The following is a 17934-nucleotide window of genomic DNA, read 5'->3' as shown; positions in this document are numbered from 1 at the left end:
CGCAAAGTACCAAAGAAAAGCTGAAAAGGATGGACTAAAGGGCAACTAAAGTGAGAAGACTATGGAGGCTGGCATGTTTATTTCCTTTTAAACAATACCAGTTGCCTGGCAGTCATGCTGGTCTGTTTGGCTGCAGCAGTGTCTGAATAACACCAGAAACAAGCATGCAGCTAATCTGTCAGATCTGACAATAATGTGAAAAACACATGATATTTTGCATGCTTGTTCAGGGGCTATGGCTGAAAGTATTAGAGGCAGAGGATTAGCAGGGCTGCCAGGCAACTGGTATTGCTTTAAAGGAAATAAACATGGCAGCCTCCATATCTCTCTCTCTTCAGTTGTCCTTTAAGGAGGGCCCCTAGTGCCCCCCCCCCCCCCGGTCCAGGGGTCCCAGTGCGGTCACAACCTCTGCATCCCCTATTGCTATGCCACTGCCGGGGTGCCCCATGATTCGCAGCTGCACCCCTGGATAGAAATATTAGGAGATTTCTGTTACATCCCGCAGTTTTGATATTTCCCCTCACTTCCTGTTTCTAGGACCTCCATGGAGTTTTGTGGCTCTAATATTAAAGCTGGTAGTCCCGGAGACCGTAAATGTGGCACAGCAATTAACTAGCGGAGCATGCTAACTCTCCTCCACTCTACAGAAGACTGCTGCTAATGGTCAGCTGGATAGCATACTGGTAAAGCTTTTGCCTTTGATGTGGGATTTGAGTGCTTTGACAAGGGTTCAAATCCAGGCTCAAGCCAGTATGTAAAACAGTAAGGAGTCTGTGGGCAAACCTCTCTAATGATCCTGGTTGCCTATAGAGCGTGTCCTAGTAGCTGCAGCTCTGGCGCTTTGAGTCGGCCAGTAGAAAAGTGCATATAAAAGTGCTGTATCTTGTTTCATTTGTTTCTGTCTTGGAGGGCTTTTTCCATTTCCTCTCTGAACAGGAAGTGATGGAAATTGTGAACACAAGGGAGCATTAAGGGCCCTTCCACACCGAGCACTGCCAGGCAATGAAAGTCTATGGAGACTTTCATACTTCCGCAGTACGGCGCAACGGAAGTGACGTTTTCGCCGCATCCCCAACGCAGTTCCAAAACTAGGGTGACGCTGCAGTACTGCGTCAACTTGCGGCGATCTGCATTTGCTTGGATGTCATGTTAACCTATGGCGATGCGTGGAGTTTGCAAAAAAATAAATGATGCGACCTCGTGGTGCGCAAGTGTATTTTAACAATACGCTTCCACATACTGGAAGCAAGAAGTGACGGCAAGTGCGCATCACTTCCTGCTTGGCCGGTGGCCAGATAGGGAACACCGCGCAATAACGCGGTGTTCCCTAAAGGTCTGTTTTTGATGGTGCGATGCGGTGTATGTGGAGCGATGCACCGCAAGGCTAACGCTGGTTTTCAGTCTAAAACCAGCCTAACAGTTCAACACAGGCCTTTGACCTTTAAATCACATCCAAAATTAGAATAAAATGTTATCCCGGAGAGGGACTTTAAAGAAAACCTGTAGCATCAAAAAGTTCCCCTGGGGGGTACTCACCTCGAGAGGGGGAAGCCTCAGGGTCCCAATGAGGCCTCCCACGTCATCCTCCGTCCCTCGGGGGTCTCACTGCAGCCCTCCGAACAGCAGCGATGTAAATATTTACCTTCCCGGCTCCTGCGCAGGCACTGTGGCGGCTCTCGGCTCCGAAGTAGACGGAAATACCCGATCGCCGTCGGGTCTGCTCTACTGCGCAGGCGCAAGTCTCCGGCGCAAGTCTCCGGCGCCTGCGCAGTAGAGCGGACCCGACTGAGATCGGGTATTTCCGTCTACTTCTGTCTAACAGCGCCCCCGCTGGAGCCTGGAAAGGTAAATATTGAACAAGCTGTTGGATCTGTTGTGCCGCTGTTCGGAGGGCTGCAGCGAGACCCCCGTGGGACAGAGGATGGCGTGGGAAGCATCATTGGGACCCTAAGGCTTCCCCCTCCCGAGGTGAGTACCCCCCAGGGGAACTTTTTGATGTTACAGTGTCTCTTTAAGTCTCCATAGACTCCAGGGACACACTGCTGTACTTACAGGCTTCGCTCATGAACTTGTCTTTGACGTCCGGTGCACAATCTTTTTTACACGTCTTCACTGCCACGCTCACCCGCTCCCCTCTCTAGAACAAAGAAGACAAGATGTATCCATTGATCAACTCCCTGAGCTTACATGCTGCACACACAACACAGGAAAACAGAAATTGCCTCAAACTACTTCCTGAGTGATGTGTGCAGTAACTACAGACTGTTGTTCTTCTTGGCCATCATATTGTAGTTTTATTCAGTAGATACTCACTGGATTTTTATATACACCATCGTACACCTCTCCGAAAAAGCCTTCTCCAAGGATCCTGCCCAACACCACATCGTCCCGACTGGTTGTATAGCGAATCCCTGTAGGAGTAACCAGACAACATTCATTGGTTTAACTGAATACAACTTAAAGTGGCCTGAAACTCCGACATAACATTCAATAAAAATGTGTTTTTCTACTTTTTATTATTCATACAGTTATTATATTTGCTTTTGTGCATAAGTAATAGTTTCCAAAGTGTAATTTTTCTTCCCCTGAAAGCTGCCATTGCATTTTATTCTGCTTTTTATTATATATTAAAATCTTCCAGTGAGTTATTCTGAACTGTGTGTGTGCCTGAAGCAGAGACAGCTTCTCAGAAAGTGTTTTTTACTTGTTACACACACATGTATCAACATTGGAATGTAAACAAAGTTACTGTTATCTCCAGTTTGGATGCGGACTGAAGCTGAATAGCAGGACAAAGTGATTTGTTTAACCATTTCAAGTGAATCACTCCCTAAACATTCACAAAATCGCTTCAGTGGGTTTGAGCCGTTAAGGCTGTGTGGAATCTTTTAGAGCAAAGTAGAAGTCCTGACTTTCAGACCACTTTAATTAATGAAATTGCACAAATTAAATTGCAAAAACAACTCAATACATTATTTAGTTAATGTTTTCCAATTGTAAAAATGTTTCCACATCCCAATTTACAAGTAGTGACTTCATTACTGCTAGCAAGGTGCATCACTGTGGAATGTTTGTTAAAGGACCAATATCTTGAAAACCGTAAAATGTAAAATACCGTATATACTCGCATACAAGCCGAATTTTTGACCCCCAAAAAGGGGGCCAAAAGTTGGGGGGTCGGCTTGTATGCGAGTCATGTTGGTCCGCGGGTCCCCCCCCCTCCGCTGGTCCGCGGGTCCCCCGCTCCCCCCACGTCCGCCGCCGCTGCTATTACCTGCCCGCATCTTCTATTCTTCTCTCCGTGCTTGTAAACATTCACAGCAGCGCGCCCGGCGCTGCTACTGTGACGAGGCAGGAGGCAGGAAAGAGCGTGGCTTCCTGTTACTATGGGAACCGCTCTTTCCTGGCTCGCCGCTCGTCACAGTAGCAGCGCCGGGCGCGCTGCTGTGAATGTTTACAAGAACGGAGAGAAGAATAGAAGATGCGGGCAGGTAATAGCAGCGGCGGTGGGGGTGGGGGGAGCGGGGGACCAGCGGAGGGGACCCACGGACCAGACTATACTACCTACACTGGGCACTTTACTAGCTATACTGAGCGCTATACTGAGCACTATACTAGCTAAACTGGGGCACTATACTATCTATACTGAGCGCTATACTAGCTAAACTGGGGCACTATACTATCTATACTGAGCACCATACTAGCTAAACTAGGGCACTATACTATCTATACTGAGCACCATACTAGCTAAACTGGGGCACTATACTATCTATACTGAGCACCATACTAGCTAAACTGGGGCACTATACTATCTATACTGAGCACCATACTAGCTAAACTGGGGCACTATACTATCTATACTGAGCACCATACTAGCTAAACTGGGGCACTATACTATCTATACTGAGCACCATACTAGCTAAACTGGGGCACTATACTATCTATACTGAGCACTATACTAGCTAAACTGGGGCACTATACTATCTATACTGAGCACCATACTAGCTAAACTGGGGCACTATACTATCTATACTGAGCACCATACTAGCTAAACTGGGGCACTATACTATCTATACTTAGCACTATACTAGCTAAACTGGGGCACTTTACTAGCTATACTGAGCACTATACTATCTATACTGAGCACTATACTAGCTAAACTGGGGCACTTTACAAGCTATACTGAGCACTATACTAGCTATACTGAGCACTATACTAGCTATACTGGGCACTATACTAGCTATACTGGGACACTATACTAGCTATACTGGGACACTATACTAGCTATACTGGAGCACTATACTAGCTATACTGGGGCACTATACTAGCTATACTGGGGCACTACCTACCCATACTGGGCACTTTACTAGCTATACTGGGACAAACTAGGGGAATAAGGCGGCCAGCATTTCCTACCCCCGGCTTATATGGGGGTCAATCATTTTCCCCTGGTTTTTCAGGTAAAAGTTGGGGGGTCGGCTTATATGCGGGTCGGCTTATATGCGAGTATATACGGTACATGAAAACACTTTCAAATAAGAAGTACATTTCTTGCAGGGTAAAATGAGCCATACATTACTTTTCTCTTATGTTGCTGTCACTTACAGTAGGTAGTATAAATCTGACGGAACTGACATGTATTGGAGCAGCCCATCTTCTCATGGGGGACTCTCAGAGTTTTCAAAAACACTTAGTGAATGGCGGTTATTCCGTCCCAACTGCTAAAAAAGTGTGAAGCCAGCAGGGAGGCGGCCAGCATCTTTGTATAAATCCTTTTCAGGGAATATCTTTATATACAGTAGAATAAAGGCCATGCTGAAAATCCCCCATGAAGAGATGGACTAGCCCAAATCCTGTCGGTTCTGTTAGATTTCTGCTACCTACGTATTTTTAAGCTCATTTTACTCTTGAAGAAATGTACTTCTTATTTGTATGTGTTTACATAAATTTTACATTTTACATTTTTTCGCAATAGTGGTCCTTTAACTGTGTGTTCTGAAGTCAGTAGAAAGAATACCCAGTCTCCCAGAATGCTATGAGAGGAGAATTCTGCATAGCTAAATAGCCTGGGCTGTGACATCACTGGGAAGGCGGGGCTACATAACACTATGCAGCAATATATGCTATAGATATAGGAAGTGTCCCTAACAGAGCCGGGGCAAGGTCCTCCAGCACCCAAGGCTGAGACACCAAAGTGCGCCCCTCCATCCCTGCCACCCCAGCCATCACACACTGATTGCTATTAGACTAAGAGGCGCCACAGGGCCCACAACCTCCCCAACACCTTAATATCTAGTTATCTGGATTGCAGTCACTGCCATGTATCCCCTTTTCTTATTTATTTCTGCTTCAAACACAATTAGGAATGACAGCTGAATGAATTCTGCGCCCCCTCCTACACTGAGCCCTGAGGCTGGAGCCTCTCCAGCCTATTCCTCGGCCCGGCCCTGATCCCTAATGCTGAAACCAGGATGTTTGCCGTAAAAGTGGGTATCCTGAATAATTTACTGCAGTCTTCTAAATGCCACTACAGGGCCTCTTTAATTGTGCAGAATATCAGTTTACAAACTGGTAAACGCTCAATAACTGAAAACTGACAAAACACAATTTACAGTTATTTTAAAGTGGATGCTTAGTTAATATATATATATATATATATATATATATATATATATATATATATACACACACTTTTTTTGCTATTCAGTCTGACTAGAGACCAGCTCTATAAATCGGTCGCTGTACAGCCAGAAAGTAATCTAGCGGGCGTACGGTTCCGCTTGTGATGTCAGGTGACTGCGCGAGATAACCAGTATTTGTGATGTCAGGTGACTGCGCGAGATAACCGGTACTCACCTGAAGACTTGTGCTCCATCTCCTCCGGTATCTCTGCGTAGATGTCAGACTCTGTAAGAAGACGGATTACACTTATCACCAGCTGAGCACACAGAGGTGTCTGCCTGTCACAGGCGGGGACGCTACAAAAGCTGACCTGTCTTCAAGATAACTCACCGAAACTTCCTCCTTGCTCCAGCCTGGACCTCCTCTCCGGAACATCCCTGCACAGCAATACACAATTCTGCGTTATCTAAGACAGTGCGGCTATACAACGACATGCGAATACAGTGATTTCTCAACAAGCAAGCAGATGAGAGTATAGGTACACCACGTCAAAGTATACTCACCAACAGGGCCGGTTTAAGCAACAATGGGGCCCCAGGGCAAAATAAACCTGGGGGGCCCCCCCAACAGATACCCCGGAGCAAAAATTGGCATTAAGGGACCTTTTTTGCAGCTGGTATAGTCAGGGTTTGAAGCCCCAATCGGTTGAAAATCCACATTCTGGCTACCCCAGCCTGCATGGGGGACAAGTGGTTAAAAAGTTTCAGGAGGGAGGACCCCACATAATTTAAAAAAAAAATTCCCACACTAAAAAAAAAAAAAAATTGGGGGGAAAATAGGAAAAAATGCCAGGGATCTTCATACAGCCATATTGCGGCTGTATAGCGATCCCTGGCCAAAGCGCTGTGGCTGCGTATGGACCCCCTGGAAACCCCGTCAGGAAATTTATTGCTCTTTCGTTTGATGCATGTAAAATTACACTACCGTTAGGTTTGTTACTAAAAGTGACATTTACCGCATTTAAAAGTATACTTTTTTCCTTTGAAACTTTAAAATCGATTTTCTCAAAAACTAAAAGGTCTTTTTGAAAAAGTGTTCTTTCCTCTTATTCCCAATGATCTCTTTAACATATCCTGCAAATTTAGGGTTTCTAGAATTTAAGGTGCATTTGCTATTAACCGGCTGGTTTTGAAATGTTTTTTTTTTTCCTTTGAAACTTTAAAATCGATTTTCTCAGGAACTATAAGGTCGATTTGAATTTTTTTTTCCTCTTGTAGCCACTGGGGGCCCCTACAAGCTCTGGGGCCCTGGGGCAGCTGCCTCCTTTGCCTCTATGGTAGCGCCGGCCCTGCTCACCAAACCTGGCTCCAGACACTGATTGGCCTCATCAACTCAGGCAGTACGTGAAGAGGTGCGACCACATATAGGTATGACCACATATAGCACAGGTACACTTGTATGGACTATTGTAACATTCTACTTTGTGAACTACCAACTAACAGACTGGCACCCCTGCAATCAGTACTGAACTGGGCTGATGGACTTACCGTATTCATCGTTCTTCTTGCTCTTCCTCTGCTGCCCCTCTTTGTCAAGCTCTTTATTGGCTACCAATTAACTAGAGGATCCATTTCAAACAGGGGTGTAACTAGAAATTACTGGGCCCCCCTGCGAGACTTTGGATAGGGCCCCCTCCTGCCATAACAAATCTACAATTCTTTATCTGCAAAACTCTGTAGGATTCCTTATCAGTGGCTGAGCAGATGCAGTCATTAGAACAATTGTGCAGAGAGCAGAATGTTTTTTCTCTCCTTGCTCTTAGTTGTCAACCTCTCAGGATGGGGCCCCTGCAGCTTCTGGCCCTCTGCGGCTGCATCTCTTGCAGGGTCTATTGTTACGCCCCTGATTTCAAACTCAACCCTAACCTACAAAGTTCTCCACAGTTTCTCTCCCCTGTACATCTCGCTAGTTTCCAGATACCAACCCAATCACAATCTCAGATTTACACATGACCTTCCTTTGTCCTCTAAAATCTCCTCTTTGCATTTACATGTACAAGATTTCTCACATCCTTCACCCCTCCTCTGAAATCTCTTCCCAAAACACATCCGTTACTCTCCAACCTTTAAAATCTTTAAGTGCTCCCTCAAAGCTCATTTTTTTCAACAAGCATACGCTCTAATTTAGGCCATTCCCCTTCAGCCTCTGGCCAAGTTGTACTCCTTACCAAATACTAAATATAACCTAAAGCCTAGGTTCTCAACGTGTGGTACGCGTACCCCAGGGGGTACTTCTGATGGTTCCAGGAGGTACTCAGGCTTGATATACTTAAAGAGACTCTGTAACAACAAAAACCTCCCCCGGGGGGTACTCACCTCGGGTGGGGGAAGCCTCCGAATCCTAATGAGGCTTCCCACGCCGTCCTCTGTCCCACGGGGGTCTCGCTGCAGCCCTCCGAACAGCCGGCGACTGTGCCGACTGTCAGTTCAATATTTACCTTTGCTGGCTCCAGCGGGGGCGCTGTGGCGACTTTCGGCACGGAAATAGACGGAAATACCCGATCTCCGTCGGGTCCGCTCTACTGCGCAGGCGCCGGAAACTTGCGCCTGCGCAGTAGAGCAGACCCGACGGCGATCGGGTATTTCCGCCTACTTCGGCGCCGAGAGGCATCAGAGCGCCTGCGCAGGAGCCAGGAAGGTAAATATTGCGTCACGGCTGTACGGAGGGCTACAGCGAGACCCCCGAGGGACGCAGGACGGCGTGGGAAGCCTCATTAGGATCCGGAGGCTTCCCCCACCCGAGGTGAGTACCCCCCAGGGGCCGTTTTGTCGTTACAGTTCCTCTTTAACCAAGAATAACAAGTTAGAGTTTTAGAAAATGATAAATATTATTTAAACAACACCAAATTAGTATTTTAGCTAACTAAAAGCAATAGTAAATGCTTGGAAATTGTTTAGAATCAATTATCATGTACTATGATTAAATATGTATTTGTCAAGGGGTACTTGTGATAATGTTTACTATGCTAGGGGGTACTTGGTGAGTACAGGGTTTTAAAAGGGGTGCATACCAACAAAATGTTGAGAAACACTGACCTAAAGAACACACTGCCTCTAGGTATGCATATTGTAAATTATCCCATCTTGTTTCCTTACTATTTCTTTATGTGTTAGCTCACAAGGGCAGGGTTCTCTCACCCTTTGTATCTGAAATGTACTACTCTATATAACGCCACAGAATATGTTGGCACTTTATAAATCATAATAATAATTACCCACTTCCTGAACAACTGCAATGAGGAGCTGCCTTCTGTTGTTTTCACATTGTCACTGCTACTTCAAGTTTAATAAAGTTCCTTAAGATAGTCAGTGGATTGTATGCAAAGATAGTGGATTGTATGCAAGGCACATGTATTTCCCTGTACCTAGAAGCACTGTTCTGACATTATTTCGCACAATTGCATGTATATTCATGAACTTGCCCTTTTTTATACGCGAAACTCCGTGCAACCATGGAATTGTCCATGACTCCGTTGAGAAGCGCCGTGCGTCTATGGATAGCCTGAAGTTCTGCATTTTAAACGATTGAAATAGAATTTTTGTAGTTTAGCGCTACAGTGCCATCTACAGGATGTCCTGTAAAACTACATCATCAAGTCAAAGTGGATAAATCAAATAAAATGCAGATTTAGGCCTAAACCTGTCATATGTCAAAAGATGTTAGCTGGGGAGCTGCAGATATGATTGGACATTGAGTAATGGTTTTTTTGTAGACTAGTGGCCTGCGCTACTGAGAACAACAAGTGTGAATACGCTTAAACTCTCTCCAAAAGTTCTACCAAGTATTGTGTAAAAAAAAATAAAAAAAAAAAAAAATTACTGAGATTTAAAAGGAACTCAAGGCGTGAGACCTATGGAAGCCACTACTATATTTATTTATTTCCTTTTAAACAATACCAGTTAGGGTCTAAATCACACACCTGAAACAAACATGCAGCTAATCTTGTCAGATTTGTCATAGACCTCTGATCTGCATGCTTGTTCAGGGTCTATGGCTTAAAGGACAACCAGGGGCGTAACTAGAAATCACTGGGCCCCCCTGCGAATATTTGGATGGGCCCCCCCCCCATAGGTGCCAAATAATCGTAATGGGGCAGCGTTTCACTGTAGATTAATTGTAAAGTGGGCAGCATTTTACCAGACAATCGGAATGTGGGCCAGAAAATCGTAATGTGGGCAGAGTTCACCAGAAAATCGTAATGTAGGCAGCAGTTACCAGAAAATTGTAACGTGGGCAGCAGTCACCAGAAAATTGTAACGTGGGCAGCAGTCACCAGAAGATTGTAACGTGGGCAGCAGTCACCAGAGAATTGTAACGTGGACAGCATTCACCAGACAATCGTAATGTGGGCACTGCGTTCACCAGAATATCGTAATGTGGGCCAGAAAATCGTAATGTGGACAGAGTTCACCAGAAAAAAGTAACGTGGAAAGCATTCAGCAGACAATCGTAACGTGGGCAGTGTTCACCAGAAAATCGTAATGTGGGCCAGAAAATCGTAATGTGGGCAGCGTTCACCAGAAAATCGTAACGTGGACAGCATTCACCAGACAATCGTAACGTGGGCAGTGTTCACCAGAAAATCGTAATGTGGGCCAGAAAATCGTAATGTGGGCAGAGTTCACCAGAAAATCGCCATGTGGGCAGCAGTCACCAGAAAATCGCAATGTGGGCAGCAGTCACCAGAAAATCCTAATGTGGGCAGCAGTCACCAGAATATCGTAATGTGGGCAGCAGTCACCAGAATATCGTAATGTGGGCAGCAGTCACCAGAAAATCCTAATGTGGGCAGCAGTCAGTCACCAGAATATCGTAATGTGGGCAGCAGACACCAGAAAATCCTAATGTGGGCAGCAGTCACCAGAAAATCCTAATGTGGGCAGCAGTCACCAGAAAATCGCAATGTGGGCAGCAGTCACCAGAAAATCGCAATGTGGGCAGCAGTCACCAGAAAATCGCAATGTGGGCAGTCAGTCACCAGAAGATCGTAATGTGGGCAGCAGACACCAGAAAATCGCAATGTGGGCAGCAGTCACCAGAAAATCGCAATATGGGCAGCAGTCACCAGAAAATCGCAATGTGGGCAGCAGTCACCAGAAAATCGCAATGTGGGCAGCAGTCACCAGAAAATTGCAATGTGGGCAGTCAGTCACCAGAAGATCGTAATGTGGGCAGCAGTCACCAGAAAATCGCAATGTGGGCAGCAGTCACCAGAAAATCGCAATGTGGGCAGCAGTCACCAGAAAATCGCAATGTGGGCAGCAGTCACCAGAAAATCGCAATGTGGGCAGACAGTCACCAGAAGATCGTAATGTGGGCAGCAGTCACCAGAAAATCGCAATGTGGGCAGCAGACACCAGAAAATCCTAATGTGGGCAGCAGACACCAGAAAATCGCAATGTGGGCAGCAGTCACCAGAAAATCGCAATGTGGGCAGTCAGTCACCAGAAGATCGTAATGTGGGCAGCAGACACCAGAAAATCGCAATGTGGGCAGCAGTCACCAGAAAATCGCAATGTGGGCAGCAGTCACCAGAAAATCGCAATGTGGGCAGCAGTCACCAGAAAATCGCAATGTGGGCAGTCAGTCACCAGAAGATCGTAATGTGGGCAGCAGTCACCAGAAAATCGCAATGTGGGCAGCAGTCACCAGAAAATCGCAATGTGGGCAGCAGTCACACGAAAATCGCAATGTGGGCAGCAGTCACCAGAAAATCGCAATGTGGGCAGTCAGTCACCAGAAGATCATAATGTGGGCAGCAGTCACCAGAAAATCGCAATGTGGGCAGCAGTCACCAGAAAATCGCAATGTGGGCAGCAGACACCAGAAAATCGCAATGTGGGCAGTCAGTCACCAGAATATCGTAATGTGGGCAGCAGACACCAGAAAATCGTAATGTGGGCAGCAGACACCAGAAAATCGCAATGTGGGCAGCAGACACCAGAAAATCCTAATGTGGGCAGAAGACACCAGAAAATCGTAATGTGGGCAGCAGACACCAGAAAATCGTAATGTGGGCAGCAGTCACCAGAAAATCCTAATGTGGGCAGCAGACACCAGAAAATCCTAATGTGGGCAGCAGTCAGTCACCAGAATATCGTAATGTGGGCAGCAGACACCAGAAAAAAAATGCCCCTGTAAAATAACAATTCACTTACCTGTCAGGAGTCTGTCCTGGCCTCTGGTGCGCAGCTCCTCCAGCGACGATCCTCCTGTGCACTGCAGCACATCTCCCGCGCTGACAGGCACTGTGCAGGGCTACGGCAAGATGGCTGCCAAAGCCCTGTACTGGAGACACAAATAGTCTCCAGTACAGGGCTTCGAAGGCCATCTTGCCGTAGCCCTGCTCTGCCTGCCAGGGGAATATGCAGGCTGCTGGAGCGGGGCTGCGGGGACTGAACTGCCGCAGCGTCTATTAGACGCTGCGGCCAGTTGAGCACCTTGCTGGGGGGTCCAGAGCAGCGCTCCCCCCACGCACAGTGAGCGGGTCCCAGAGCAGCCCCGGGCCCCCCTGCGGCTGAGGGGGTCGCATCCCCGGTAGGTACGCCGGTGAGGACAACTGAAGTGAGAGGGATATGGAGGCTGCCATATTTGTTTCCTTTTAACCACTTGAGGACCGCCGTGTTAAACCCTCCTAAAGACCAGTAGTGGATGATTGGTGTCAGGACACTTTCTGGGGAAAAGACACAGGAAACAAAAAACATGTAGAAGATAAGAATCTACTCACAAGAGTGGTTTGCAGGGGGGCAACCGACCACAGGAAGCAGGTGGAGACAATTAACCCGACTCCACTCGGGGAGGTCACTAAGGACCTGGATGCGGTCGCTCTCTTTGGAAAAAAGAAGGGAGGCAGATGTCCACCGTGGTGTAAACCACATATGTTCTGCCTCCACCCCTCACACGGGTATCGTATGGGGGTTAGGGATGCACTAAATGGTTTAAAGAGGCGCCCTGGTGGTATATAAAAGCGTTTAAAAGCAGTTTTAAAACCGAGAAAGGTTTGAGGTTGCTTACCTCAAGGACGAAAAATCTTTGTAGGGACAAAAGATTTTATTGGTAGCACAGGCAACGCGTTTCACGGGTCTGAGCCCGCTTCCTCAGGTCAATAGCAGTGCCAGGCCAATTGAAATAGCAAGCTAAGGGAGCCTCTGAAGAGGTAAGCAACCTCAAACCTTTCTCAGGTTTAAAACTGCTTTTAAACGCTTTTATATACCACTCAGACCCGTGAAACGTGTTGCCTGTGCTACCAATAAAATCTTTTGTCCCTACAAAGATTTGTCGTCCTTGAGGTAAGCAACCTCAAACCTTTCTCGGTTTTAAAACTGCTTTTAAAGGGCAACTGAAGTAAGAGGTATACGGAGGCTGCCATATTTATTTCCTTTTAATCAATACCAGTTGCCTGGCAGCCCTGCTGGTCTATTTCTCTGCAGTAGTATCTGAATAACACCAGAAACAAGCATGCAGCTAGTCTTGTCAGATCTGACTTTAAAGTCTGAAACACCTGATCTGCTGCATGCTTGTTCAGGGGCTATGGCTAATAGTATTAGAGGAAGAGGATCAGCAGGGCTGCCAGGCAACTGGTATTGCTTAAAAGGAAATAAACATGGCAGCCTCCATATACCTCTCCAGCTCCCCTTTAAACGCTTTTATATACCACCAGGGCGCCTCTTTAAACCATTTAGTGCTCTTAAATTGGGCCACTGCAGCCAATCACTTCCTGCACAACAGAGGGGAAAGCTGTGTCACACGGCTGTCCCTGGAACAGTGCTGCCTTGGATCGCAGCGCTGTACATAGTTATTAGACAGACGTGTCGCCGTCTAACAGTCTCCGAGCGGCGATCGTCGCTGGGAGACTCTGCCTTCCAAGCAGAGAGCACACTCTCCTGCTAGCCCCATAGAAGGCCGTTCACGCCAATCGGCGTGGTGCGGTCCTGGGTCTGCTGCCGTGGTCACGCCAATTGGCGTGGAGCGGTCGGCAAGAAGTTAAGCAATACCAGATGCCTGGCTGTACTGCTGATCCTCTGCCTCTAATACTTTCAGGCTAGGTGCACACATAGCATAGCGTTAAAATCCTGCAGTTTCCGCTGGTACGTTTGCGTTTTTGTATCACGTTTTTGATGCGTTTGCGTGCGTTTGTACGCGTTTGCGGTTCGCTAATAGAAAACGCAAGCATTTTCTATGTGTTTTTTAATTTACATTTATGCAAATCATTAGGAAGACAACAGGAAGCGGAAACATGTCAGAGATCTTTACTTTTTAATTAAAAACACTGCATAAAAGACATGGAAAACGCAATGCATATGCGTCACCATAGACTTTCATTATGTGCCTTTTGGCAGCCAGCCTGCATATTATGCACCACTACCAGCAGCAACTGCAGAGCGCTTACTGTAAATCACAAGTGCAACGCTGGTCCTTCTGCGTCCCATAGACTAACATTGCTGCATAAAACGCAGTGTTTCCCGCTCTGCAAGCGTTTCTGCCATGTGAGCACCCGGCTTCTGACATAGCCCCTGAACAAGCATGCAGCAGATGAGGTGTTTCTGACATTAATTGTCAGATCTGACTAGATTAGCTGCATGCTTGTTTCTGGTGTGATTCAGACACTACTGCAGCCAAATAGATCAGCAGGACTGCCAGGCAACTGGTATTGTTTAAAAGGAAATAAATATGACAGCCTCCATGTACCTCTCCCTTCAGTTCTCCTTTAAAGTATAAGCAGAAGATCAGCAGGACAGCCAGGCAATGTTCATTATTTAAAGGGACCCTGAGCAGTGATGTGATTTAATAGATTACACTTACCTAGGGCTTCCTCCAGCCCACCGTAGGTGGCGAGGTCCCCTGGTGTCCTCCTGGCTCCTCTCCGTGTGCCTCTTCCTGGTTCCTGACATATGGTGTCATCACGCAGGCCGCTTCGCGTCATCACGGCGGCCAGCGTGATGACACCATGTGTCAGGAACCAGGAAAAGCTGGCCCGACACCAGGCCCGGGTGTCGCCGGTAACGGTGGCCGGCGGAGGCACACGGAGAGGAGCCAGGAGGACGCCGGGGGACCTCGCCGCCTACGGTGGGCAAAGGGAAGCCCTAGGTAAGTGTAATCTATTAAATGAAGTAACTGCTCAGGGACAGGGTCCCTTTAAAAAGAAATAAACAGCCTCCATATCCCTCTCACCTCGGGTCCCCTGTAAAGTTCTACCATACTTTTACTGAAATGTGGCAAAAAGAGGTATGAAACGCAAAATTGCATTTCTGTGCAAATAAATTAACAGGTTTTGGAAGACAGTAGTTGAAATATACGCCCTTGTCCGTTTGTCCGCCACTGTGTCCTAACTTCTCTTCTAGATTAGCGCCCCACGGGGCTGCCAGCGCAGACACGCACACAGCAGCAGACACTGGACAGGTAAAGTAGGTACATGTGCATTTGGAGGGATGCACCCAGGGGCGATGGGGTACACTTAATCAGTTGGTGTGCGTTAGTATGCGTTAGTATGCGTTAGTGCGCATTGGTACGCATTTTTCCATAGCAGTGCATTGGGGAGAAGATTTCAGTTAAAACGCGTTAAAGAGAATCTGTACTCTAAAATTCTTACAACAAAAAGCATACCATTCTATTCATTATGTTCTCTTGGGCCCCTCTGTGCTGTTTCTGCCACTCCCTGCTGCAATCCTGGCTTGTAATTAACAGTTTTAGGCAGTGTTTACAAACAAAAGACATAGCATGTGATAGGCTGAGAGTAGCTCAGTGTGTGAGTCATACAGAGCTTTCAGGGGGCCTGGAGAGGGTGTGTATAGCTTCAATCCTATCACAAGCAGAGCTGCACATTCCAGCCTGAGTGCCTGAGCCCGACAGAGGAAAGACGATTAGGTTATATAACAGAGATAATACAGCCACTGCTGCAGTAAGCCAGAGCACATTAGAACAGGTATAGGAACTTATAGGATAGAAGAAGTAAGGCTGTCAATTTTGTTACAGAGTCGCTTTAAGTGTGAAAGGTGCCATAGGAAAACATGGGCATTACTTTGGAAATCAGTTTTCTTTCCGTTTTAACTGAGAGCAACTGATTAAGTGTAAAAGGGCCCTTACGAGGCAGATTATATGCTAAATTGGCCTGCGGTTGCCAAGAGATCTCTCTCTGATCAGATTCAGTCAGAGATGATCAGCCACCAAAATCGCTAGATGTGTGGGTACCTTTAGGTACAAGCCTAACATGCTTATGGATTAATAAAATGATCTGATTTTACGGCAATTCGATAAAGAAGATCAGATTTACTAAAAAATCGAACGCTTTTTTTTTACTCAAGCAAGAAATCAGATCGGATTTCCTGGTTTTATGCAATAAAATTCAGTTGTGAATGGTGCATTTTTCTGATCAATTTTTATGAAAATTGAATGGTGTGTGGTAGATTGCCAATTTATTAATATATACACCCAAGCGATTTTCTCAGAGTTTCCAATCATTTTTATCATAATTGAGTAAAAATTGAACATATTTGTGTGGTACATTGGTCAGATTTTAGAAATCAGAAAATACAATCAGTAAGAAAAATTGATTGCAATTCTTGAATTGAACAGATATTTAAAAAAATTGTATGGTGTGTGTGTGGCCACCTTTAGTTTAGCAGACATTTGAATCTCGCTCTAACAGCCCTGTGACTCACACCTATTTTAAAGCGTGTCCTCTATGTGGTCTACTGTGACAAAACAATTAGGTCACTATTAAAGGACACCCGAGGTGAAAATAAACGAATGAAATAAACAATTGTATTTCTCCTCCTTCTCCTAAAAATGACTTTTTCAAAAATCCCACAATTTTGTTTTATATTTAGTTTTTACTAATTAATTAATTAATTTTACTAGTTAAGTTTTTACTGTTTTATTGTTTTTGCTTAATTCATTGAAGTATGCCAGCACTAAACTCTATGAACTATTGACCCTTTTTACCTTTTTTCTGTTCTCAGAAGCCATTTTCTACTAGGAAAATGTTTTATAGTCGCAATTTCTTACCAGTTAAAGTGAATGTTTACCTATTTAAAAAAAAAAAAAAAAAAAGTCCTAATGAGCCTTCCCTCTCCTCTCCCGATGCCCGGTCCTGCGCAGGATCCCCCGTGACAGTATTCGACCAGTTCGGTCAAATACTGCCACTTCCGCAGCCGAAGGGAGCTTTCAGAAGCCTTCGAGAGCACTCGGGCTCCCGAAGACGGGCCGCTCCATACTACGTATGCGCGAGCGCCCTCTATGACTGCGGCGGTGGACGCGAACGGGGGAGCCAGCGCAGCACCGAGGGCACCGGGAGAGGAGAGGGAAGGCTCATTAGGACCGAGCCTTCCCTCTCATTAGGTGAGTATTAGACTTTTTGGTTTTTAAATAGGTAACCACTGGCTTTAAGGTCTCACTGTAGTCTGGCCCAGTCCTGACTCAGACAGGAACTGACACTTACATACCTTTACGTTTAACTCTTTCAGGCAGAGAAAATAAAAAGAGGAACACAGCATAGTTATTTGTGTGCTAGGCACTGTACATACCCAGGTCTATCTCATCATGTCACATGTCACCTCGGGTGTCCTTTAATGAAACAGTGTTCTGATAACTTGGTTGTGCCAGTAATGGAGTGTATGAAGGAAGCTGCACTTACTCAGTGGGAATCCGCGGCAGGCTGATCCTCTTCTGGTTCTCTGCAGCGAAGAAACGCAAATAATAACATTGCATCAGTTTACATGCTTATATACGTTATTGTGTTATTCGTGTCATTCAGCAGCGGGATACACACTAATGGGAGAGAGGACACAACTCTAGTCTGGAAACCTGACACGTGATGTGTTCATGTTAATCTGAAAATATTGGATATATTGTACTGGATTGATATGAAAACCTTATAGAACTGTGTGTATTGCAGCACGGTACTATGGTGGAAAAAAGTGGCCTCTGTGTAAGGCAGCAGCTTGTAGGCTGTGAAATGGGCGTCAGGCATTGTACTGAGGAGGCAATTCATTTGGTTTTGATGACTTTGCACCCAGGCCTGTTTTCCTTTTATGGACCAGAGCAGTTTTGATGTTTTAGCTATGCTCCTATTTAATCAGCAATAACTTTATCACTACTTATGTGGCTCTGTAAAATGTATAAGCGATAGGCTCACTATACACCAGCAGTTCTGGATGTGTGCCTGGCTTTAGGGGAATAAATAAAGAGATGATTTGTATACTCGGGAGTGATGCATCATGGGATACCACAGTTGCTCAAGTTTTTGGGAATCAA

The 17934-nt window shown here is 46.0% G+C and overlaps 1 protein-coding gene across 2 annotated transcripts in view; it reads right to left on the bottom strand.

The window, feature by feature from the left end:
• The window catches only part of PTK2B (protein tyrosine kinase 2 beta), a 286197-nt gene that overhangs the window by 65940 nt on the left and 202323 nt on the right, over positions 1–17934 (bottom strand). For both annotated transcript variants that reach the window (XM_068280093.1, XM_068280094.1), the window contains exons 12-16: positions 17315–17354; positions 6013–6059; positions 5857–5907; positions 2314–2411; positions 2053–2137 (exon numbers count right to left, since the gene is read on the bottom strand). In XM_068280093.1, coding sequence (XP_068136194.1) covers positions 2053–2137; positions 2314–2411; positions 5857–5907; positions 6013–6059; positions 17315–17354 — 321 coding nt within the window. The remainder of the gene's footprint in view (positions 1–2052; positions 2138–2313; positions 2412–5856; positions 5908–6012; positions 6060–17314; positions 17355–17934) is intronic.

The sequence above is a fragment of the Hyperolius riggenbachi genome, chromosome 4 (assembly GCF_040937935.1).
Source record: "Hyperolius riggenbachi isolate aHypRig1 chromosome 4, aHypRig1.pri, whole genome shotgun sequence".
NCBI lineage: Eukaryota > Metazoa > Chordata > Amphibia > Anura > Hyperoliidae > Hyperolius > Hyperolius riggenbachi.
This window is presented reverse-complemented; position numbering and strand designations above follow the sequence as displayed.